The sequence below is a fragment of the Aulonocara stuartgranti genome (assembly GCF_965226115.1).
Source record: "Aulonocara stuartgranti genome assembly, chromosome: 1".
Lineage (NCBI taxonomy): Eukaryota > Metazoa > Chordata > Actinopteri > Cichliformes > Cichlidae > Aulonocara > Aulonocara stuartgranti.
In genome coordinates, this window is record NC_138939.1 from 11709685 (window position 1) to 11735398 (window position 25714).

Consider the following 25714-nt stretch of genomic DNA (forward strand, 5'->3'; position numbering starts at 1 on the left):
TACAAATTCCAAGCTCTTACAGGTTTCCCTGATTAAAGATCTAATATCTGAATATGATGGGCATCAAGTATTTCTCAGAATTCCTCATAGGTTTGCAACAAACAGTGAGCTCAGAACTAATGACAAAATACATCCAAATATTATTTATCCTGGGGGCTACATAATGTTTGGACCATTAAGATCAAAATAGCTAAATTTATTCACAGACATGCCTTCAGTAACATATTGAGCTTAGTTTGCATTCATACAAACTAGATTGATAAATATTTAAATAAGCATTTCCCCTGGGAGGACTCATTTGCTCCCCTTTTCTGTTTAACTATACTTTATATATACTCATATTTTTATTTTGTGCTGTAGAGCAGTATTGCCTTTAATTTATGTTTTATAGATCATGGTGAAGTTGTATTTCTAGCAATATAAAGTCATTTTAGAAAGTTTGTGTCATGAATTAACTCTTGTAGTATACAGTTTGCCAAAAGGTTAGAATCACTTCATTTTGTATCTTCTGTGTGATTTAAAATCAAAATCCATGCTGTGAGTGAACAATCCTTCCCTAATGGGGAGTTGTATCAATCTCCCCTTGAAGAACAAACTGGGGAAGATTGCTTTGAAGGACACACACAAGTCCAGGTTGGATTCTTCATGCCTGCCAGGCTGTCACTCATATATAACAGCTGGCAGCATTACATTATCCCACAGATGGACCTGTTTCTGTGAACTGGAAAATGTATCCTCCTCTTGCTGATCTTTACTGCTGTTTTACCCACCTGTCACCTGCTCAATTAGTCGTGCCTGGAATACATTTAGCCTGTATTTTCACTGATTTAATCCAACAAGAAAGTCATGATCTTGCCATAAATTATATCTACCACTTTCTCACGGAGCATCAGTTCGTGTTTTGCAGCAAGCTGCAGATCATCCAAAATTCCCTGGAGGGGCTGGCAGTATGTAAAGGAGTGGTCAAAGTTGTGCATGTGTATTTTACATCTTGATAGCTCCACTGTAGGATGAGTGAGGTTAGTGTTTCATATAAGTGAAAGCAGCAGTGTTTTCCTTCCCTGACACATTTTACCCCTCTAGTTTTTCCTCTTTCCTCTTCTTCTTGTTTCTTTGGTTACATGTACATGGAAAGAAAATAATCTGGCATGACTGGAATAGTTTCAATGATGGAAGTCTTCTGTAAAAAATGCAGACATAGTTTCAGGTGAGGTGGAGAATGGTATGATTTGCACTTTATTTTAGAAGATAATGATGAAATTTCCTGCAACATTTCAGACACACTTTTAAAACAAAACCTTTGTGACATCAAACTATTAGCTCCAGTATATTAAAAGGCATCTTATAGTTGTTTTTAGGGAATATGATCAATTTTAGTTTGTAAAAACTACATTCTCAGCTTCTCACAGTGTTTAATTTACTAGCAATATTTAGCTTGCTAAAAATAGTATCCATAAAGAATGCTACAAGACATAAAAATCATAAATGTGTCATTATTAATGAGTAATGAACTCCCAGTGGGGAAGTATATGTTATTTTTCAAACACAAAGTGTCACCACACCCATGTGAAAGAATTTTATTGATCCTCTAAATGTATAATAGAAACGCTCTAGCTCTAAAAATGACCTCTGCATATTCCCATTTCCTGACATTCTTCACTCTTTATCTTTATTTCTCTATCCTTTGTATATCCCTTGATACCTCTTACATATTTCTTTCTTTGGCCATTCCCGTATAACTGAACTACAGATTTCAAGAAAAGTGTGACACTGACAAATGGACTTACTTTGTGTAGCCCTCTTATGTTCTGGTTCCAGGCGATTAGATGCACTGTGTGGGCTTTAGACCAAAGGACTGGTTTAGTCAAGAATAATCAGAGGTAGTTTTTCAAAAGCATAATTGAATGACATTTTGAATGACAGTTATACAGTATGTAGCTTCTTTTACGTCTTGCCCATGTTATAAGACAGAAATACAGATAGCCCACAGATAAATGCATAAATATGGCATTATGGGTTTGCCAAGTGACATGCTTTAGTGAGATGATTTCCTCTAGATGTGCGATTCTTCTTGTGGGTGTCAAGTAAGTAGAGCATAACAGATCTGAAAACACTCATGTCACGCACCATGAAATACAAAGTAAAGTCTTCATGCTGTGTGGGAAGATTTGAAGGTGTTTTTAAAGAAAAATGATGAGAAGGGTGTATATCTTTAATCATGTGTCAGCTTTGTAACTCTGCCGTGTGCAAACGTCAATCTGAAGTCTGTATAGTAGGTAGGGAGAATGTGAAGAAGGCCTTGAAACGTTCAATTGGCAACAAAGTGTAGCTCTCACCTTGAAACCCCTCACCATGAAAATCATACTTTTAGGTCTCCCATTTGTTTAAACTAGAACCCATGCCTCATGGCTGTATGCCTTTGCATGGTTCCAATTACATCCATTCCTGTCCAGATCCATTTTTATGTATTAAACAGTTAAAGGGAATTTAGTAAAAGGTATTAATGTAAAATGGAACTTCAGTATTACAAGTCTGATTGATATCAGTGCTGCCATAAATGTGCTTCATGACTCCTTGAAATGGGGACAGTACATGCTGATGTTATCGTCACTGGATGCTGACCTCTGATATTTTGGTATCGGCGTCATAACTTCATGACTTCAATATTATTATAAAAAATTGTGTGAAATTGACCTTAATTGGTATATGAATTGTTAAATGAATTTGGGAGTTGATTTTTAACCACCAAGTTCTAATCAGCTAATATCAGAACATTTGCCATTTGTGCCAAATTTGAAGAAGTTCCTTCAGTAAATATCACATTCATTAGAGCTGGATTTTTAAAACATAATGCTTCCAGCTGTGCCTACACCTATGAGGAGGAGTTAAAAATATACTTCTCCTATAAGGCGCTATACCAAATCTTCAGAAAAGATCTGCTTCCACTGTAGCAGTTTAGTAGCAGTTGTTTCTCCCTCATTGGTGACTGTGCCTTTAAACAGCATGTTAAATTTATGAATATACCTAGTTCTCTGCCAAAACACACATGAAAGCTAGACAAGGAAAAGACTGAATGTAGCAACTGCGTCAGTATTTAGAATAAAATGACCAAGACGGTTAGTTTATGGCCTCACTTACACAAAAATGGTTATTTTTAAATGGTCTATTTGTGTTTATCACTTACTTTTTCTTTTATCCGTGACAGATATGGTGACATATTCTGATGTAACGAATTATGATTTCTAAACTTTTTTTATGCAAAAAGAATCTTTGGCATCTCTGTTCCACCAGACCTTTATGCCACACACTTGGCTGTTTTAGAAAGGATGTATTTAGTTGGCAGTTGAGTTGCATTGTGGATACTGTAGGCATCATGTTATGAGTTTTATAAAAACGTGTGTTATGGATATAAAAATATCTCAGAGCCAGCTCCATTAAGTTTGTTCCTTTTTTGACTGCGAAATAAAATGCATGCAGAAGCCCTTTAAGGGGTAATGTAATTTCCATGGCGGTTATGATGGATAAAAGGGAAGCTTACTGGACAATTTCCAAAAGGACCCGGATGTTTTAACACATTTGCACATACTTTATGCACATAGAAGAAAAGTAGACTTTTGTACAATATCTCACTAAATATATTTACATGACATACAATTCGCCATCAGTGCAATACATAGGAATGTTGCATATTTACCAAATGTTAGACTCTTTCCTTTATGAAGAAAAATAATTCCAATGACAGAAGCTGATAAAACTAATGTATAAAGTAACATGTGCAACTTTTGTATCGGTTAACAGCTTCACATGAAATAAAAAAAATAAAATCTTAGTACCACCCTATCAACAATCAAATATTAAGCATTGAAAAAGTAAAGATCACATGTACATATATATCTTCATACATGTAATGGATTGCTTTTGTACAAATACTTTATATAACTTTGGCAGTTTATCAGGAACAAAGTTATCGGAAAAATATGAAACAATAATATCAAACTGTCAGCAATGTCATGTAAGCTTGCCTTCCAAAGCTCATGTTCACAGTGGTCATTCAGAAAGGTTGGAAGCCGATGGCAGAAAAACCAAGAACAAAAAGCCAAAGAAAAAGAAAACATTTCCATCCTTTCTGCTAGGACTGTTAGCACTGGAGGCTGTCGTCATTGTTGTCATGGTTATAAAATTACAAACACCTATGAAGGTTTAGATAGCAGTCATCGCCATTTAAAAAAACATGGTCTATTTTCAGGTCGACTTAAAATACAAACAGTTTGAAGGCAAGGGGACAGGACCCTGCTCAGCGGTCACTGTGGAATCATGGGAGAGACATGACCGAGAAGAGGACATGCACATCAGTGCTGTGTGGACGCACGTGAGGCCAAAAAACGAGGGTGCAAAATAAACGAATTTGCAACAATCGAAACGCCACATGGTCAGAAAATGACTTACACCGGACAAAATAATCGAGCAAATTTCAAACATACTAAGTTCACCATAATTCATATACGTTGATTTTGTTCTTTTTTTTCCACTGGTTTGGCACTTTATTGGAACAAATCTCTGTTCAAAAAGACTAATGTTGTACAAAAGGTATCATGTCTCATTAACATAACTCGTAGAATATAGTACTTAATAGTAAGCATACGGTAAGTAAACACTTGTACATACTGTAGTTTTAAAATGAACATTCCAACAGATGTTTTACACACATGCACAAAAACAAACAAACAAACACAACTTTCTCTCTCTCGCTCTCTCTCTCTCTCTTTGCTGCCTCGCCACATTTGGGCCTCCTCCATTTCTCTTTGGACAATCTTATTCTCCTTCTGAGTGATCCTCTATCCCGAAAGAACAACTGTTGCTACTGCTCTTTCTCATCTTCCATCTTTCCCTCGCTATCGTTTACCTAAGACAACACAACTCATTTAATACTGTGGGGTTGTTTTTTTTTTTGCTCCACGTTATGACACTTCCTCCGCCGAGCGCGTGTCTGTCTTGAGACGCACAAACTCTTTGGCCACCTCGTCGTTGGTCCTTTGAGAGAGTATCCTCATGATGGTGATGCCCGTTTCGTCCATGGAGATGCTCTTCACCAGCGGGTAGCAGGCGGCGCAGCTGCCCTTGTCTGCCAGCTCTTTGAGAGGGATGACGGTCATGCCGATGATGCGGTCCTCACGGGCAAAGCAGTAGTCCTTCACTGAGACATGAAGCTCATAGGCCTCTGGACCGTGTTCGTTACTCAGAACACTGAGAAAAATGACAAGGATGAGGTTGGGGTGTGACTTAGAAAGAAATTAGACATGAACAGATTTAAAAAGTAGTCCTAAATCCTACTTTTAAAACAACCATCATGGGTAATGAAAATTTACATCACAGGCAGTGAGAGGGTGTCTGAGTGTCACTTAAAAGTACATGAAACTAACCTAAATGCACTTTTTTCCTATTATCATATAAGCTTAATAAGTGTTCCTGTCAGGAACTGTACAAGAATGTGAACGAACTGCTGACATTTGGCTTTGTTTACAGCTGAATATAGCCTGTCAGTAAACAAGTCTGGCATGGTGACATTTCCACAGTGAAAAGCCTCCTTACTGTATGCGTGGCAATCATGAGAAACTCAATCATGTTTTGTGAGGGAAATTAATGTATCTATTCAAAAGAGCAATTATTCTGAGCTTTTTTTTAGGCTTTTTTCTAATTATCCACAGAAACCTGTGGCTTCTTGAAATTCAAATGACAATGCCCAAGCATTGTCATTTGAATTTCAAGAAGCCATATAAATATATATGCAGACATCACAATGTGCGCTGCTAACGCTAAGATCACTCCAGATGTATGACTTGGCTGAGTGGGCCTGACTCTGAGAAATACAATACTTAAAATTGTCACGTTAAAACAGTTGCTTGATTTGCTTTTATTACAAAAATAATGCTGCTGAATAATGTACATTCTAAGGTTAGAAAAGTAAGGTGTTACAGGTACTATTAAGCATATAGATTTCTGCTGCTTTCTTTGTAGTGTGCAGCAATCTCAGTTGTTAAAAATGAAGGTGATGTGCCAAAAACTGCAGTTTGTTGAATAGCCACCTGAGACCTGAAGTGCCCAACTTTAAAACAGAAACAAACACATAGAACCTGGAACTTGTTTTTTTTTTTTTGGTGTCTCTTCAGCTTATTTCCCCTACATGGGACATTTTTATTATTATAGATGACTGATGGTGTGGACTGAACTGGGACAGGACTGTCATTCTGGCGTTCAGTTTAAAAAGGAAAAACCTGATAAATAATATGGCTCACTGTGTAGTTCATTTTACTGATAGACTGTGCAACAAAAGTAACATTTTTCATTATGTAAATTTTGGACAAATTATTAGCATTCGTCACTGTGTGATGCAGAAATATAGTATATAAAAGATATAGCCACTGTGATGGACATGACTAACACAGTGTATCTGACAGAGAAACTGAGGGACACTGGCTGCTTATTGCTGCTCAAGTTGTAAATTGTAAGTTATTAGTCATCCATTATCTTTTCTGAATCTTAGATTGACCATGATTTATCAAAAGGGGTTCATGTTCTTTTCAGTATGATTGGAAACTAGCAATCAAGGACATGAAGTCTTCCCAAAAGTGTTGACTGAGGTCCCTGAGCAAGGGAACCAAGGGCTAAGTTCCCTTACACCTCTGTATAACAAGAATCTTTGTGCAAACAGAGGAGTTATCCCCTGCTGGCCATAATGCATAATGCAGGTTTCAGGGGCTTCAGCACTGGCTTCTCTTTACAGACCTCAAAGCTCCAGCTATCTTTTATATTGTATATAGATGCACCCTAGTTGTCTAGGCTAGTTAACATTTGCTATTTGATAACTTGATACTGAGACCTGTTGTCCAAACACAACTCTGCCAAAAATATCTTTTGAAAGAGTAGACCACAAAACAATAGGTGACATTACAGTTCCAGGATGCATCCATATTTTATTTACACTTTGTGTTTGTAGTTTGCAGATAGCACACTGATTTCTGATTCAAAAGCAAATATATGAAGTATATTATTATTAATGACAGTAATAGAAAAAAATGACACTAAATTAAAGAATATTACAATATTACAAGAAGTGAATAAAATTGCTCACAATTTTATTCACTTCTTTAACTGACGAGGAGGACACAGATACTTACTACTGGAATGTTTCATTGTACTTTGGTGACCAATTGTTATTCTTGGTCTTGGTGCTGAATTTGCGTTTCTTGTCAGCCAGATGTGGACCCACGGCATTGACTTCTACAAATGGCCGGAACATGGCGTTGGTTTGCCAGATGAGGTTGTTCACTCCGACCACTGAGAAACGCAGAGGAAATAATAATCTCATTCATTACGACATGGACACAGGTACAAGAAAGGAAAGTCCACTAATTCTGCCAAAAAAGATTGTGTATTCCAAGCTCAGTTTCTATTTTTGGACCTGTATTTATCTTGTTCCCACAGATAAACGGCTAAATGTAGAAAATGTCACGTTAAACTGAGATACCGTCGGAGCAAGCATAACAGAGCCTGATAACAGAAACATTTCCAGCTATCTGCAGCATTAATGGTAAACATCTCTGCGTGTTAGTGCCTATGAATCAGCCTGCAAAGATTTCTTTTCATACTCACTCTTCTGCACTGATATTCAAATAACGAGTAAATCCACAGTGAAGAAGACCAGAGACATTGACTTACATGCAGCGTCAGTAAACCATAATGATGTGGCAGCATGCTGGATTTTCTGTGTGAGCTGCCAAATTTAGATTCAGGAAATGCAGAAAAAATTTAATCAAAAGCTAAACTGTGACTCATGTAATGATGGCTTTTCCTGTTTGTGAAAACATTGTTGCTTTGCTCTCATGTTTTTAGTTTCTCTAATGCCTATGGTGCTTTTGGGGGGAGGCAGGTTTAGAGACACTGTAAGGAAATAAGGAGGCTCACAGTGAATTAAAAGAAATACATCTCTGGAGAAATTCTGTAATGATAAAGCAAAGAACTAATAAACAGCCAACCTTTGAGCCAGCTGTACATGCATAGCTGAACTTGACTTGTCTTATCTGTGTAGTAGCAGACCTATGTATTTTCCAGTTTATAGCTATTACAGTATACAAGTATCAATCTTTTTTTTTCAGCTATCCCCTAATTACAGTGACTTTGTACTGTGCTCTAGCAGGATGTAATTTTGAAGTACAATAGAAGTATAACTTGCAGGGATAATAATGCAGTTTTAGGACTCCGTTTTGGTAAAAGTCTTTTCAGGTGCATTGTTTTAAAAAAAAAAATCATACTGGCAAATGCAGACGATTTGAAAGAATGAAACTATTAAAGAGTAAGGTAATTAAATTTGGACGATCAAATAACAACTGAATTAGTTTTAAAAAAGTTATTTTTTGCAATTGTCTTTTGCTTAAGTTTGATTACGTAATAAAATTTCCTTTGTTTTTATCAATGTCTTGTAGTATGTAATGCTCTACTACTACCAGAAGGTGGTGATAATGTATCTATAAGCTGTTTGCCAACAACCATGAAACAACACAACATAGAAGAAGAATGTTACTAACACTTAAACAGGAGACACACATAAAGGCCAAAACTATTGCCCATCGTGAAATTGCATGGAAATCCAAATATGCACGGTCATTTGAAAGCTTAGAAGAATGATTGACTAATACCTATAGTACCTAGTGGAATTGACAACAACAGCTATTACAAATATGACAATACTGCATCAATCCCGACACTGTCATGCATAAAACACCTGATTTTCTATTTAATTACAATAAGAAACAACATATCAAAAGGTAATTAACTTATTCTCTGATTTTGAAGGCGCTCCAAGAAGCTGTGCTGCTGATGGCCCCTGCAGCCCAGTTGCACAGATGAGATAGATTTTTGTGAATATTTGCAGGTGTGAACAGATTTGACTGGAAATAACAAAAAGCAGGTTTGAGTATAGGAAAAAGCTCACCCTTCACGCTGACTTTGTGCTCTCCAGTGCCAGGGTGAGAGATGAGATTCACTTGCATCGACACCTCCCCCACTGATCCGTTGGATGACTGACCTGGACACACACCAAAACAGCAACAGGAGAATTGGAAAGAGGCGTAATGAAAATCAGAAAGAATGGAGGAGCAGCAGTGAGGAAGCAGGGAGAGAAATACAGAGATCAGGAACCCGAAATAAAAGAGAGAGAGAGAGAGGGAGGATGCGAGGACAGATGCAAAACTGTGAAGACAACTATCTGTGTACCTGGTGAATCCAAAGATTGATCCAAAAAGCTGTGTATAAACACATGAGTGTGTCAGAACTAAAAGAGAAAAAACAGACCTAAGGAAAACAGTAAGAGAGTAGACTTGTTTTCACTCTCATGGCAGCCCAGTAGCAAGCAAAGCCAGAGTTTCCTTTAGCTCCAGGCTAAACAAGAATAACAACAAGTAAAAAAAATAGAAACATGAAATAATCTGTCTGGTTTGAGGGCTGTGAAAAAGGCACATGTTGTGAAGGAATCTACTAAATAAATAATGTTCTACATGCTGAAATCAACAACGTCTTAGCTCAAGTGAAAACACTGGATTTAACTCCATGGAAACACACTATGAATGCCATGCAACAGAAAGGAAATAGATGAGGCAAAGGGAATGCATGAATATAAAGGAGGACTCTGCTCAGTTGCTGTGCAGCATCATTAACGTGTCACTCAGTCAGAGATGAACAATTAGAATGGATTGCTGACCATGTTACATACTGTCTGATGTAGGGAGCCTTGCTCATTTCAGCTGCTTCATGTTTAAGCCAGCCAGGAGCAAGTAGACGTTGAACACTACTTAATGTAGAGGCATGTTGATCCAATAGCTAATCAATATATGCCAAACATGCAGCACCCGTTGTGGCTGGTAATGGGGAAACAAGCCTTGAGATTTATTGTAATGAAGCCCCAGGAAGCCGATAGAGAACTAAGAAACTGCAGCACAATGAAGTCCTGAACTTGTGAGAACACACAGCAATGCCACTGCATGGTCACTTTAGCTATCAGGGTAAAAACAGACATTATGGTATGTTGTGCATTTATGAAAAAAAATATACCGGTGTACTCAACAGATACTAGAAAAGGAATTCTGAGAGACGTAGAAGCTCAAAGTGTGAAGAAGACAAATGGTACATGTTGAAGATAAAAGAAAGCAGGGATAGATAAAAACCAAGGTGGCAGCGAGTAGGCCTTAGGATCAGATTAAGTGAGGAAAATGCAGATAAGAAAGGCGAGTTGTCTGCATTAATTGACGAAGACTTGCTCTTAAATTCCCAGATTTTTTCCACTGTCAAATAAGACGTTACGCTTAGCCTACACCGTGTGACATTTCAACACACGAATACTACATAACCAAAAAACTGCAAAATATTCATGCGAGATTACTGTAAGCTAGACAACAGCCCCCACTCAACAAAGAGACACATGTATGCTTCCGAGAGCAGGCTTGGCAGGATTAAACTGGTACATGCCGTGGTCTAAATATGTCGTTCTCAGAGCACAGGGGTTGGTGATTAATGAAACTGTGTCCACTGTGCTACATCAAGCATCATTTCCACATTCTTTAATTTTTGACCTCAACCAGCTCACTACTTCCACTTAAAGACAGAACATTAGGCCACCTCAGATAAAAAGCATGGTGTGAAATTGCGGGTGGAGCTGGAATGGGATGAGAGATGTAGCGCGGGTGGAAGAAGAGAAACACATCGAGCAATCTGAAAATAGCACACAGCGAAACACTGTGTATCTATGCCCATCTGCCACTCAGGGAAAACGGCAATGCTGGTTGGCCTGCTGGCTGCCGAGCTTTTTCCTACAGGCTTTCAGTTTCCTGCTGCCTGCTATGCAGTGTTCTACAAGGCTGAGCACACTGAGGGAACCGGGAGCTTAAAGCTTCAACGCCCTGCCGGGTTGAATTCCCTCTTGAGCATCTCTGGATACCTGAAGGTATTTCCGCCTTATTACAGAGAAGAAAATCCAAATAAAGATGGATGAGTCAACAACATATACAAGTGTGCCAGAGATGCCGGAAAGAAAGAGTGAGGCGACTGCACAAAAGAGAATATATGGATTTACATAGCAAATACTGTATATCGTATTTATCCCGACAGTGTTTTTTTATGCATTGTTAATGAGAGAGTGAAGGGAAAAGAGCATGAGAGCAATTAAGCCCTTAAGCACACAGGATGAAAAGGCCAAAGATACTGTTGCTGTTTGTTTGTTTTTAAAGTTATTTACAGTGAAAGAGGCACAGTGCTCCTACAGTGATGAGATAAATGCAATTACAGCAAGGTTCACTGTGTATTTAAGCTGATAAAAAAGAGGCATCTTCAGAACACATTTACAGCAATATATATGGGGTAAATACTGATGGGAAACTCCATAATGTTAAGGTTAAATAAAGCATTACAACTCCGAAATGTTGCAGACAAATCAGATATTAACTGTGAATTACAGCAACAAATATGTTGTGAATAAACTGTTTTGCTACAAGTGTAATCAGTCGTCATAAAAATATGTTTATTCACTTCTGCCTAGGTGCTAAAATATAGCTTCACAATAGAATGACCAATCTGTCTTTTTTCACGCCTTTGCTGGCACTCTCACTGTGTTTTTATAGATGCTTTCTGTAAAAGTGAAGCTGCCCAAGCAAGGCAGAGAGAATACAGAGTATAGCTCTTAAGACAAAAGTTTTCCAGCATTTGAATGCTGAAATAACTCCATTCCCTCCCAAACTGAAACCCAACTGAGCCTGACCATAGCTAGGTGCTTACCTTGAGAGGTTTGGGTGCATATATATTTCTTGATCAAGGCATCTGTAGGTTGAGTGTAAAGGCTGAGAGCATATTTGAGGGACTTCATATCAGGGCTCTTTTCAAGGAAAGTTTTCTTCAGGCCATTTCCTCCAGCATGGAAGTATTGCTATAAGAAAAGAAAGAGGAGTTAACTTCCAGATGACTCCAAGAATGTTTTCCAGGAAGGGATCCTCTGTTGAGTTCATACACATCAGCAAGTTTCAGTTGGCAGAGAAATAACCTGAGATTATGTGGACAGTATGCATTTTCCAAGCAGGAGACCAGGCAAGAGACAGCAGTAATAGCCACTTTTCTGTCTAATTACCGTGCATTTAAATCTGAAACCCCTGCTTGGGTGGTTAATGCACATTTGTGCTGATAAGCATGATAGCTGAGTACACACAAAGCTTTGCATTCTTTTGAAATGTTGTCACCACTCCTACATATGGAAGATTGTGGCCATGGAGAGATCTTATTAAGAAAAGATGGACTGCTTTTTTGTGCTTATCTGTTCAGCTAGCTTTCTTCTACAACACATGATCATTACACAGACAAAAGAGCTATTGTTAATGGCGCTTGTGTTGTTTGTGGAGTTTCTGTTGTCATGATCCAAGTTAAAAAGTTGGTGCACCCTTATCTCATGTCAATAAATACACTGGACAGAAAATGCAGTAGACAGAGATAAGGTATACACAGCTGCAAAGTGACATCCGAACCACATTGTCTTCATCAGACAAAGCTTGACACCACAATGGAGAAAGTGCCGGTAAATATTTTCAGACTGGTGTCAGGTCAGTGACTCGACACATGGGGAGGCGCTGTGGTCTGCCTCACCAATGATTTATTAGTCATAAAGTTTGACCGACATGTGCTTCTTGTGAATTATACATAATCTGGCGTGCAGAGGTTGAGTCATCAGTGGAGTTTTAAGAGAAAAAAAGAGAAACGGCACATATTCTATCCATAAAATGCCCAGGAAACACTAAATATACATAAAATTCCCAGAGATTAACATCTATAGTTATTTAAAATAAACACACCCAACTACAATTGAATTGGCTTAAACAAACAGTGGTACAATAAGAGTTGTATCTATTCACAATTTCCCACCATATAACACAGGAAGATGTTCAGAATGTCTGTATTTTGTGCCTTGGAGATTTGTCTCATTTTAGGTCAGAACATTTGAAACAATTTATTCAAAAAATATCACCTCCTCATTCCAATCACCGTCACAGCACTAAGACTCACAGAATATAAGCTGTACTGATCTATAAGAGTGTCGCCTCATCCTGAAAAATGCCTGCAGTGTTACTGCTGGGCTGCAGTGCTGCATTCCCTCTGGCAAAAAGACCCAAACCAACCTGCATGCTCAAGATATCACCCTGCCTCCAGTAAAATCACCGGCCACCTTTACAACATCCGTACTTTCTTTTTGTTACCGTATTACTTTCCTCCAGTTCCTTATATTTTGCCTCATATATTTGATTTCGTTTTTCTTCTTCATTTATTTTCTCTATCTTCGAGGCTTAGCAGGGGTTTGCATTTGGTAGTTAATGATGTGAGGCTGTAGTCTTCTGCTGATAAGTCTTTAGCACATTTACCTGAGCAAGTAAGTGATTACTAACAGTTTATTTTCTGGTAATACTAACATCTGATAACAAGAAAGACAAATAAAATGGCCTGCATAAAGAATCTTATTATCAGTTTTTTTCCTAATATCTATGTTTGTTGTTCAAAAACTGGGATCTATTCTGAAATGCACTTCAATAAATGCCTACATATTATCTTATTAACTATATCAAATACACATTTTATCGAGGAACTCTCAGACATCTTTCTCATACAATCAGACAAGGCCAGAGTTCAAAGAAAGGATAAATAATACATTACTGGGGCTCTGTTAAGTGTGCTATTTTGTCAGGTAAGGTCTGCTTAGGCCACTGCATTATCCTGCCCATTCATTTTTACAGGTTTGAAGTTCAGCTTGGATGAAATATTATATTTAAATGTTTAAATAAAAAAGCATTTAAATAAATAAATATGTTGCACAGGATTTAACTTTTTAGTCCAAGAAGAAATTCTTGGTTCTATATATTTATAGTTACTGATGAATGGCACATTTCTTTTAAATTTTAGTGTATCTATTTTTGATGGGTTTTGAGGTTGTTCTGTTTTTTAGACTGTATATTCAGGTAGCCATTTAAACAGAATTTCTAAATTTCTACCAACTCTGTGTTAATCGACTGCTCTCATTGGAATACTGATGAAAGAATTTCGGTGACATGATTGATTTAAACCTCCAGGTAGTTTCCTTGGTGACAGCAAAATCAATTAGTTTTTTTTCTACACCTTATGGAGTCGTGTTTCCATAGTGGCACCTTGCCATAACTCTCCTCTTGTGCCTGAAGAACTCGGACTTGGTATCATTTTGTATCCTTTTGCAAAAACTGTCAAATGGCAGAAAAGTAAAATGCTGCTGTTTTTTCTTCTTTTTCTATGGGCTTGGGAAGTGTCAGAGGTATTTTTAAGATGCAATTTATTTTTAGTTTTAAGTTGTGCACCATACTCTTGTAGTTTCACTTCATCAATATTAACATTAACAAGCAAACAAGAAATACTAACAAGCTCCTGGTTGAACCAAAGAGCATCGCTTTGGAGCAAATACTACAACTCGTGACCAGTATTTCAGTGTTTTTTAAAACTGCTAAATAATTTTTTAATGTTTTTTTTTTTTTTATTAAGTCCCACCCTATTACACTACCACCACCATATTTTACTGTTGGCATTATGGTCCTTTTTTGAAATGCTGTGTTAATTATATGCCAGATATAACAGGAATCAAACCTTCATATAAGTTCAGATTTTGTCTCGTCAACCCACAGAATGTGACTTTAGATCAGGGGTAGGCAACTCCAGGTCTTGAGTGCCGGTGCCCTGCAGGTTTTGGATCTCACCCTGGGTCAACACACCTGAATCAACTGATTAGTTCATTACCAGGCCTCTGGAGAACTTCAGGACATGCTGAAGAGGTCATTTAGCAATTTGAATCAGCTGTGTTGGATCAAGGACACATCTAAAACCTGCAGGACATCGGCACTCGAGGCCTGGAGTTGCCTACCCCTGCTTTAGATTGTAGGATGATGTGTTGCTTTTTGAGACCTCTTAGTCTGCTTCACTTTGTCACTCAGGTTCTAAGTAATTTCATAATTCAACAGGTCTGCCAGTAATCAGGCCTGACTGTGGCTAGTAAAACTGAACCAAACTTTCCAAAAAAAAAAGTGGTTAATCACAGTTAATTCATGATTTAACAAGACAGCCAATTAATTTTTCACACAGAACCAGATAGGTTTGGATATCCTTTTTCCCTTAATCAATGAAATCATCATTTAAAAACTGCAATCTGTATTTACGTGGGTTATCTTTGTCTAATATAAACAAATTGTTTGATGATCTGAAACATATGCAAAACACTAGGAAACCAGGAAGGGGGCAAACACTTTTTCACACCACACCACTCAGCCATAGAAAACCCTGCCATGAATCACCTGGTGCACAACTTTTGTACTGATGCTAATGCTAGAAGAGGTTTGGAACGCTGCAGTTATTGAGTCAGCAGAGTGCTGGAAACTTTTACGTACTAGCCTCAGCACTTAGCAACCCGCTCTCTTTATGTGGTCTTTTACTTTGTGGGTGAGTTACTCTGATTCCTAAATGCTTCCACTTTACAATAACACGACTTTCAGTTGATGGTGAAATATCGAGGAGAGAATAAATTTCACGAACCTACTTGTTGTTGCAGTGGTATCCTGTTACAGTACTGCACTTGAGTTCAGTGAGCTCTGTAGAATGACCCATTCTTTTCTGCCCTTTATGTTTGTAAAGACTGCATGGCTAGGTGTCCGAGTTCATACACCTACAGCAATTCAAATTACTATTTCATTCATGTACTTTATTATTTTTACATTTTGACAATATTTAATGTCATTATATATGATGTGGAAAAAATAAAACATAATCGGTAACCTTTAGTAAATCCATTTACAGTGTAAACATAGGTGCAAGTAGAGACTATAGCTCTTAAGACTAAAATGTCCAAAGCATGTCACGAGTAACAGAATTCCACACTCCTAGAATATGCATGTTTAAATCATTTGCATATCTCTGCTATGCTATGCACACCTGCTTTTCCTTTTAAAGGTCAAGTTTAGCCAGTACTGCCAACTATATAATAAACAAACAAAAAAAAAAAAACTCACCTTGATGGTGGGAAGCACAAGGTCCATGGCTGCGCACTGGCGTGGTGTCAGACTTCTGGCTTCTTCTCGGATGACATGCTCCTAGAGAGAGAGAGTAAAACACTGCAGTAAGCAAATACCATCACAAGTCACATTTGTTAACTTTGAATTTTAAGATGTATCTCCAGCAAAATGGTTATGACCTTAAGTGAGCCATAGTGCTCGTGATATAGAGCATTTACTGCTTACAAACCAGAACCAGTGCAAGTCATTTAAACTGTTTGTGATAAATTTAAACCTCGCTGTCTCACACCAACACACAAAAAAATCTATTTTAATCATGAAAAATGTTTTTGTCAATTCTAATTGGAGCTTTCATGACCCGTAAATTGATTGCTGTAAATAACTTCTGGCACTGCCTTATTTCTCAGGTGTGTACAGCTCGTGTGTACAGAAGCAAAAGTTTCATATTGGATGTGATTTAACTATTTAATCCACATAATCACACTGTCAGGTGCATGCCGATGGTGGTTTACTTTGAAAATGCACATCGCAATCTTGAGATGAAAGATGTGTGTATTCAGCTGCAATCATCATATGGTACAGATTTAATCAACCAAAAGTCTTTAAACAGAGCTACTGTGAGAGGAAATAGTTTAATCTGCATCAGTGCTAAGATGTTCTTTGGTTTTGATGCCAAAATTGCACTGGGTCACCCTCATTGTGTCTGTTCCAGCACTTTCTCCATCCAGAGAAAACAAAGCCATAGTGTGCCCCAAAAACACTGGAGGTTGCATGGAGGAAGATATCATGTTCTGATGGAGAAACTGTGCATGTTTAGATAGACTTTTTTTGCCATTTATTATTATATTATATTACTGTAATAATGTATTTATTTACTCTCGTAATTGAGTATTTCAAATAGAAATCTTCCTGCAAAATCCATGTAGTAAGCTGAGAACACACTACAAGCTGTTTGTTGTCAAATATTTGCTGAAAAAGATAAGTGCTGTGTAGAGCTGAGCACGGGATTTACAGAGGTCATAGGACATAGACATCAAAGTGGTCCTGCACACTGCATTACATTTTTCAAGCAAACTGTCAATCAGCCAAAGTGTTCTTCAACTGTTCCAGTGAATCTGAAAACATTACATAGTTCAAAAGTCACATCACTGCAATAGCAATTAGTCAGGGATTTACTTCGGATGTTAGATTGTGCAGGAAGAGTTAGACACATGCCTTAATATATTAACAGGAGAGAACAGAGCTAAGAATAAAAAAATGACATCAGAAAATGAAGCCTACATTTTATGACAAAAGTAAAAGAGCTGGAGATTATCAGTCATAATCACGAATAACAAGAGGATGATGAAGCACTTTAATACTTTTGGAGAACGACAGAAAAACGCCCATCTGTGTACAGATGATCAGTACCCAGATGTTGCCTCAAAGGACATCTGACGGAATCCCACACACAACACAAACATGAATTCGCTTAAAATTCAGCAGGGAAACACACATTACATTTGCAACTTCTGTGTGACTCAGAGCTAAAATACCTCTCAGAGGTATTGTCACACCCTAGTTGTTAGTGAAACCACAGCACAGCCACTGATCTATCCAAATGCCTCACTAAATGGAGCTCGTGGGATTAGACATCCTCCAGTCACATCAGCAATTAGACACCTGCCCAGTTATGTAGCTCCAAGCTGTATTTCATGATGCCAAAGAAGAATTATCTTACAAGGTTTTTGTTCTTTTTATATTTCTGGACACTTGCATGTGTAAAATGTTGATCATGTTCAGCTGCGTGGTGAGATTATTTCTTTTGATTTGTGTAATTTATATTACATAAGCCATGACCACAAACATTTTTTCCAAATATAAGAACAATCCATCTTTAATTTAAGTCCCTTTTTAGACAATATAGGATTCAGACCAAACAGAGTTTATGTATTGTGATATTTATAAGCTCATTCATAAATTACCTTCAGTTTGGATAGCTGTCCCAAGTCCTTGGCAGCACTGAAGATCATCTGAGCTCCTTGCTGTTGGAGAAGCAGATACGGTTTCATCATGAACCATCGTATGAAAATATATTTTTGAAAAATGCAGCAGAAATTGTTAAAAGATTATCAGGTGATCAAGCTAAACAGAGTGAAGGGATAACTTATTGTTGCTGAAATTGGATTTCTAAAGTGGCATTGGGCGACATCTCAAACACTGTTTGACATGATGACTTTAAGATTTGCCTGGTTTGGGTGACAATAAAAAATGGGCTTAATGAGATACTCCTAAGATGAAAAATATTAACCAAGCTCTCACAAAAGGATTAGGAGTATGAAAAAACTTGTTCCACGTGCATAAAGATTTAGAGATGTCATGTTGCCGTGCTTCATCTTCTGTACAGTGATTTGTGTGCTATGAGGGGGCAGGAGAGAGCGGAACAGATGGAGGAAGAGAGAGAGACAGGTGCACAAGAGGAGGGAGGTGGAGGCCAAGTGAAGAGCTGAAAGAGGTAAGAGAGAAGGGGAATCTCACACAATACTCACACTCTGGTCACTCAACGGAGGCAGAACAATTGTTCTCTCGATTGTGTTCAGCACAATCTTCCAAAGCTCTTTGAGGACTCGTTTCAGCACTGTCTTCTCACAAATCTTGGCAAATAACATTAAACTGCAAAACAGGAAAGGAGGTCATGTGTCAGGTTAACACTTACAGCCCTGCCTCAAAACTAAACAAACATGGCTAAAGACTCCTACTAATGTCTTCATAAATATAATGATTAAATAAAGAAAAGAGGAAAAAAAACAGCTGGGATTCAAAGAATAAATGCAGCAGCTTTATGATTTAATCTCACCCTATTGTGGAAGCAGGGTCTAAGAGACATGAGAAAGGATTTTGTATTTCCATATCATTAAGAGGATTCCCTGTAATACCCCACTGGCCTCAATGTTGATTTGACAAAAGATTGAGAACGATTCCCAGGGCTCAGCTAACCATATCAGAACACAGTGTAAAAACCCTCCAAGTAATAAATGCAGTCCTTAGGTTACTTTAGTAGGCAGTGATCGATAATGTGTCTCCTGTGTATTATACCCATTTTTCCTAGTATCAAAGTGGTCCCAACCAGAAATGAAATGATCAAACAATTGATCAGCATTGAGGAGAGGAGGAGAACGGATTTCTTTACAATCAAGGGTCTATTTTTCCCTTAATCTTAGTCTTAGGACACAACACTGTCTGAAAAAGGCAGCCCAAGGACTTAAATGATACTAAAGAAAAATGCAATGTCCTCTAACAATGTGCTGAACTGGCCAAATGAATAACACCAAACAATAACTTTCGGTATGTTAATGTGCGTGCTATATTTTTCTGCTTAACTTGCAAATGCTGTGTTTAAGGAAGTGTGATCTAGAGCTCCCTGGTTGGATTGCTTTTGTAGTTCTGTACTTGGATTAATGACATTTGCTGGAGAGGCTGGCACGTGCAAGTATTGTAAACAAAAGGACAAAATTGTGTTACACAATTCTTCTACCTTGTATTCAGTAGATACCCACTTTTTGTCCAGAAGGTCCATAAGAGGCCGGAGGACAGTCTCTGCGTCCATGGCAGCATTACTTCCTTTGGCTGGACCTTTCATCTGAACCAGCTCCTGGTTCATCTGCTTCACACAGTCCTCAATCACAGGCTTAAAACTGTGTGATGGAAACCAGAAATCCTTTGAATCTTTTTCTTCTATTTTTTTTTAATGCTGCAGCAGTAAAAATTAACCATTTTGAATTGGTGCTAGCTCACTCCCGCTGTTCCTATTATATGACTGAAAAGGTGTTAAGAGCTGGGGTGACATTTGTTCATTTGGAAATGTTAAGGAACTTGCTGTGCTCACAAAGCATGGTGCACAGCAAGAGCGTGAGCCACTTACATTGTGAGCAAATGTCTGTCAATAACTAAGCAGCCATATAGTTCAATTTCTTTGACAGAACAAGACATGAATGAAGTCATTAACCATTTGAAAAACACCCCATGCGCGCATTTTGAGTAACACCAGTGCTCACCTGGAGCCAAACACTCCGCTGAGCTCATCCAGCACTGTGTTGAGTTTATTTTGCAGCTCCTTTAGCAGATCACTGGCCTCTGCATCCAGCTGTGAGTAAAAAACAAAAAAAACAAAAACCCAGTTATGGCATAATTACACACCATACACTAAACACACACTGACTAGAACTCGGTATCTCTGGAGGATGCCTCTAGTAGGGTGGGGGTGCTGGGGGGATGGGGGCAGGCACAGAGGAGTGGTAACCTGCCTTGCTGGTGGCCTCCTACTCATTCTGCCTGCCATCTGTGGCAAACAGCGCTCTGAATACCAATGGACAGCTCACCTCCAAGCACTGTAACAATAACTGCCGAGTCATGAGACACGGTGTCAGCAAAGAAGCAGCGAGCGAGAGGTCTCTCAATGGAGAACATTTTTGTGCACTATTACACATGTTACAGAAGAGAGAAGATGCTGGGAGCCTGCTACATCTCTGGGATTTAAGCATTTGGGCATTTATACATACAGATGTTCTGATTCTCAAGACGTCTGACTGACGTTTTTCAGTTTTAGGGAGAAAAAACCTTTTTATGTTTGTTGCAATAAACAGGTGCAAGATTTATTTGAGAGTGAAAAGTTTATTTATTGAAATGTGGGTGTGTTTTGATTGATATCTATATCCCACATATCTATATGGTGACAGATGACAACCTTACAAATGAATAGCTTCCAAAGCCAGCCGATGCAAAATACATCAACACTTTTTTTCCCCACAACATTTACTGTACGCATGCATTTGTTGGCCATATTTATGCATGCGCATGTGATGAATGTATGCGCATGTTCATGTTCGCATTTATGTAATGTTTTGGACATGTTTTCATAAAATACATAGACAGACACTCGTGCTATGCTGCGTGCCAGTAACTAAATGTATGACTGCATCTGCTTGTCTCAGTGTTTGTGAGGCTCTGTACAAATGTTAGTGTTTTTGATGTTGTTCAGGCTTAGTGCTGAGATGGATGTTTGAGGTAAGGCACGGCACCACATGCACGACAGATCGTCACGTTATACCCGATAAGCTTAGCCATGGAGCCGCTCATCTCTCACATTCTAGTGGCAGATAGCTCAGCTGGGAAGCAGATGAGTAAACTAAGCCTTTTATGGCTGTGGAGGAGACACGCCTCTATTTGTGGATTGATCGAAATAGATTTTACATCTGTGTGTTCACATGCACAAACATTAAGGCTGTTGTCACCTCAATGGAATTGATGGATCACGCTGACAAAAAGTAGTCTGCGCCCACAAAGATTTGACGTGTAATTTTTTTCACCATGTGTAACGTGATTAACGTCTTTTCATGTGATAGCAAAATAAATAAGTTTTAAAAAAAACTAGGTATTTTTTATTTTGCTTTCTCCTGGAAAAAGTTTCAGATCGGGGCTCTAATTTCTAGCCTGGCAGTCCCTGAAATTGAACAATATGTCTGGATAGGGGTGCTGGCAAAAAAAAAAAAAAAACATCCCAACACTGTTAGAGAAACCAAGGCAACGGTCACCTCCCAAGTGGAAAGAAAAGTCTACTCTGACTAATGTGTTATTCCTGATCCTGCAATCGAATGTCTACCTGCAGTCCTGACAGCAAGGCCTTCATTTAAAACCTGTGACATGCCAATTTAAAGATGTGGTGCATTTTCCTGGATACGATGTCTAGAAATGAATATGGGTACAATTGATAGATACTACTGCATTCTCATTTGAAGAAACTGCTAATGAAGTTTAGGGCAAATGTACACCAATTCCACCACAAGATTTCTTACACACGTAGTCTAAGTAGCCAGTGCATTTTTAATCTTGTCAATTAATCTTTACAGGAGGGAAACAAAATGTCTGGAAATCATGGAGCACCTGGTTTCTCCATGGCAACTGGTTTCACTTGACACTGAGTGGCATCCAGAGTCTTCCTGAGTGTACTACTCTCCCCTGGCTGACAGCCTATCAACTGCAGTCCAGCTCTGATTCCCCTTGCCTGTTTCAACAATGCAATATCTACTCACTGGCAGGTTGTTAGTCCAGAGCACCGTTTGTCCATAATGACTAACAATGCCAAGTAAATAAAGGCTTAATAAAATGCCATTTCTAAGTTGAGTGAAATACCCCAAATAAGTACTAATACTAATCTGGGGAGATCAGTCCATGATGAGTCCATAAATGGGACTGTAAGAGATTATTGTTAATCTCTGTTATGATAACAGCTCTTGGTAATTACACTGGTTCTCTGGGAGTTAATTTCTGATACGGAACTCCTCTGTTATAAATAGAGGAGAGAGGAAACTAATAGGACACTTTCACCTGAAATAGACTTTGGCTTTATAATTAGCCAGATAAATTACTTGAGACATGCTTAAAAGATATGCCTGATCATCTATTACCAGTAGTTATTCACAGTTTTTGAAAGGAAGTTACGACTTCTCCTGTCACTATAATAATGGAGAGATCCGAGTGTAGATCTGCAAATATTTAGGCCATAGCAGCACCTCTGCTAAGGGCACAGCTGGAGAGATGTAAGTGTTTGAGAAGCTCATTAAACACAGTCTGAAAAATCCTGTCTAAAGCATTTTGAGGCTGCATCTTGGGGGATGGAAAGAGAAGATCAAAACCACAGCCAACAACTTAGTGAGCCCCTGACTCTGCTCTTTTCATCGGAGTAAAAAGGGGAGCAGTGAACTAAAATAGATATCACACTTCTAAATTTGACACGGATAGAAAAGTGGCAGACAGACCCCCAAAAAACCCCACGCTAAAAATAAAGATGGGATCAGGTGGTTTGAGCCACTTTCCCCAGAGAGCAGGGGATGGTGAGCTTGAGCAGCCTGTCCAGAGGGGTGATGGGTAATTCAGATTCCGTATGCTCTGTGGCACATGCTGCTGGAGGGGCTGAGGGGGTGGGGTGGGGTGAGAAGCGTACAAGCGTGAGGGGTGGAACGGGGGAAGAGGGTGTGCTTTTTTTTTGGTATTATTTGGTAAATGGTGAAAAGGGGTGCTGACAAATCCTACTACACACACCTTACAGAAGGACACAACCCCCTCCTCCTGGAGACAGAGAGAGAGAGCACAAAAAAGAAATGGGAGGAAAACAGAAGACACAACGACAGAAGACAAAACGCAAGGCAAGACAGGTGTTAGAAACTACAAAGAAACATGCAGGTAAGTCATAGGAATAAGTGCCAGCTGCTCCTCATGTTTGAATGACAGGTTGACAGGGAAAATATTCACCTGTGTTTCAGGCACAACACGGAGATTTTGGGGGTTTAAGTCAATACGAAAAATGTTAAGTCAACACATATTATACACAGGGGAGATTAGAGGTGGGGAACTATAGATGGAATACAAAGAAGGTACGAACAGTAGCAGACGTGGTAGTCGGAGGGGTGATCTACATGTCAGATAAATCTGTTAGCTGTCTGAACCTAGGTTAAGATTATTATTCACTTCCACTTCATATGGATATCATCTGAAATGATCATTTACATAATCACACCATACATATTTTACATTCGAGAACGGAGGTTTAAACTTTCAAATTAGCTGGCACCACCTGTGCTGAAGACACTTTAACAAGATACTAAATCCTGGCGATGCCGTTTTTTAGCTAACCTTGTGATTTCCTCTTCCTGGAAGATAACAGATTAAGGGAGTATTTAATTGTAATGATTGATATATATGAATAGATTGAGGGTTACAAGTCTTATTGAAATTGAAAGTGAATTGCCTCAAAACAGACACAGACATCACACAGAAATAGCATATAGATAGTTATGTAAGTGCACACCTGCTTGCCACCCATGGACTCAAACATCTTCTCCAGCTGGACACGAAGCTGCTGAATGTTGTTGAGAATGATGCAGGGCTGTAAAAGAATGAGAATGAATGTGACTACACTGTTTTGTAAAACACAATGTAACATCTAATGTGTCTAAAAAATATCTTTGAAGTTTAAATCCTGCAAAAAAACTAGCACATCAAATTTAATGGTTCCCAGATACTGACATAGTAATGTAGCAGTTTGCTGGATTAACATTTAACTGAAAACACAATGCATAATGTCAGAAAAATCACAGGGGCACTCACTGTAAAATCTACTTTTGATTTCCTGACACATCTACACAAACTGGCAACGTTTCTGAATGACATCAGCAGTCAACGGGGGGAAATGCAATCCGTACGCAACACAACAAAGAGAGAAATATCTACACCGAATGTGTCAGGTGGCAGCGTTATCGATTCTCCGCTCCACAAGAAGTTTAACAGATGACAGACATTAATCACAGTGCTCTTTATGGAGACCAAGAGTAACTCAGACAGTCACAGATTATATACGCTCAAAACAAAGCAAACAAACATAAAAACAAGACAGACATGAACTCAACAAACTACAATTATGATACTTGGAATAGAAAGTACTAAAATGATCATAATGTGGCCCACAGAAGAGGGGTGATTACTGTCTTTCAATCCCTAATGCAGCCAAAATTGTGTCTGTGGCAAAACATAATTTTTAGGGTTTATTTTTATAAGATTTATGAGCATATGAGATATTCTAAAACCACATATGATTATTTTCCACAGCTGCATAATTTTAGTCTGTGAAAAATGTAACATAAAATCTTTGGTTTACTGACATATGCACCGGATCTATGATGCAATTTAAATGTAAGAAAGGGCAAATAAATAGAATAACACAAATAAAAATCACACAAAACTAAAACTAATATGTTATTGTGAATGCACAATGTTCATATGTAAAACTAGAAAGTCTGACAAAAGCTAAGACAATTATAGGGTACATCCTTGGTAAAAAAATAAATAAAATTGTGTACTGTATAATATATGAGTTCTAATAAATTAGAGATTAGATTAGGTTAAATTTCTGGAACTATGTAACTTCATTCTTTTCATCAATTGTCATTTTAATTCTGTCTAGGGAAGGGACATTTCATGTTTTCGCTGGGACAGTTGTAATGAGCCTGTCAGCACTGTAAAGAAACATCTGCCTCCTCTGCGCGGAAACTGTGTTTTATCGCTCACTTCAACTTCAAAGACCACTGTGGATAATTAGGCCACTCACAAGGCTCTGTGTTTAGTCATCCGTCACATTAAACAATGGACAGAGAGCTCAGAAAATACCAATGACTTTTCCCCATCAGCTCTGGGCTGTGACATGAATAATTGCATCCCGGTTAATAAAGACACTTTGTTACGTGCATTAAGGAAGACAGGGCAGGGCTCTACATAGAAGAGTCTGCGCTGTTATTGCAAACATTTTTTACATAGTCTCCATGCCAACTGCTGCTAGAGACAGTAATCATAGAAACACTTTATTCTGACTTGCCATATTTGCACTTGCACAAAGAAACTCAACATAACCTTTCCAATTAGCATTTGCAGGCTTTGAGTGGGCACTTACCACATTCTCCTTATTCAAATACAAAGGAAAGTCCTTGGATATGATTGCAGCATATTGCAGAAGAACTTTGTTTATAGTCTGCGGGGATTGAGAGAGAGAGACAGTTTTCTAATTAATGACTGCTGCTCTACTT

At 38.4% G+C, this 25714-nt stretch overlaps 1 protein-coding gene across 2 annotated transcripts in view; it reads right to left on the reverse strand.

The window, feature by feature from the left end:
* Positions 1 to 3563: 3563 nt before the first annotated feature.
* The window catches only part of unc13c (unc-13 homolog C (C. elegans)), a 113104-nt gene continuing 90953 nt past the window's right edge, over positions 3564 to 25714 (reverse strand). For both annotated transcript variants that reach the window (XM_082529978.1, XM_082529977.1), the window contains exons 22-32: positions 25582 to 25659; positions 23947 to 24024; positions 20138 to 20226; positions 19640 to 19777; positions 18632 to 18755; positions 18068 to 18127; positions 16101 to 16181; positions 11821 to 11968; positions 8990 to 9082; positions 7176 to 7335; positions 3564 to 5244 (exon numbers count right to left, since the gene is read on the reverse strand). In XM_082529978.1, the coding sequence (XP_082386104.1) occupies positions 4959 to 5244; positions 7176 to 7335; positions 8990 to 9082; positions 11821 to 11968; positions 16101 to 16181; positions 18068 to 18127; positions 18632 to 18755; positions 19640 to 19777; positions 20138 to 20226; positions 23947 to 24024; positions 25582 to 25659 (1335 nt within the window). In that variant the 3' untranslated portion in view covers positions 3564 to 4958. The remainder of the gene's footprint in view (positions 5245 to 7175; positions 7336 to 8989; positions 9083 to 11820; positions 11969 to 16100; positions 16182 to 18067; positions 18128 to 18631; positions 18756 to 19639; positions 19778 to 20137; positions 20227 to 23946; positions 24025 to 25581; positions 25660 to 25714) is intronic.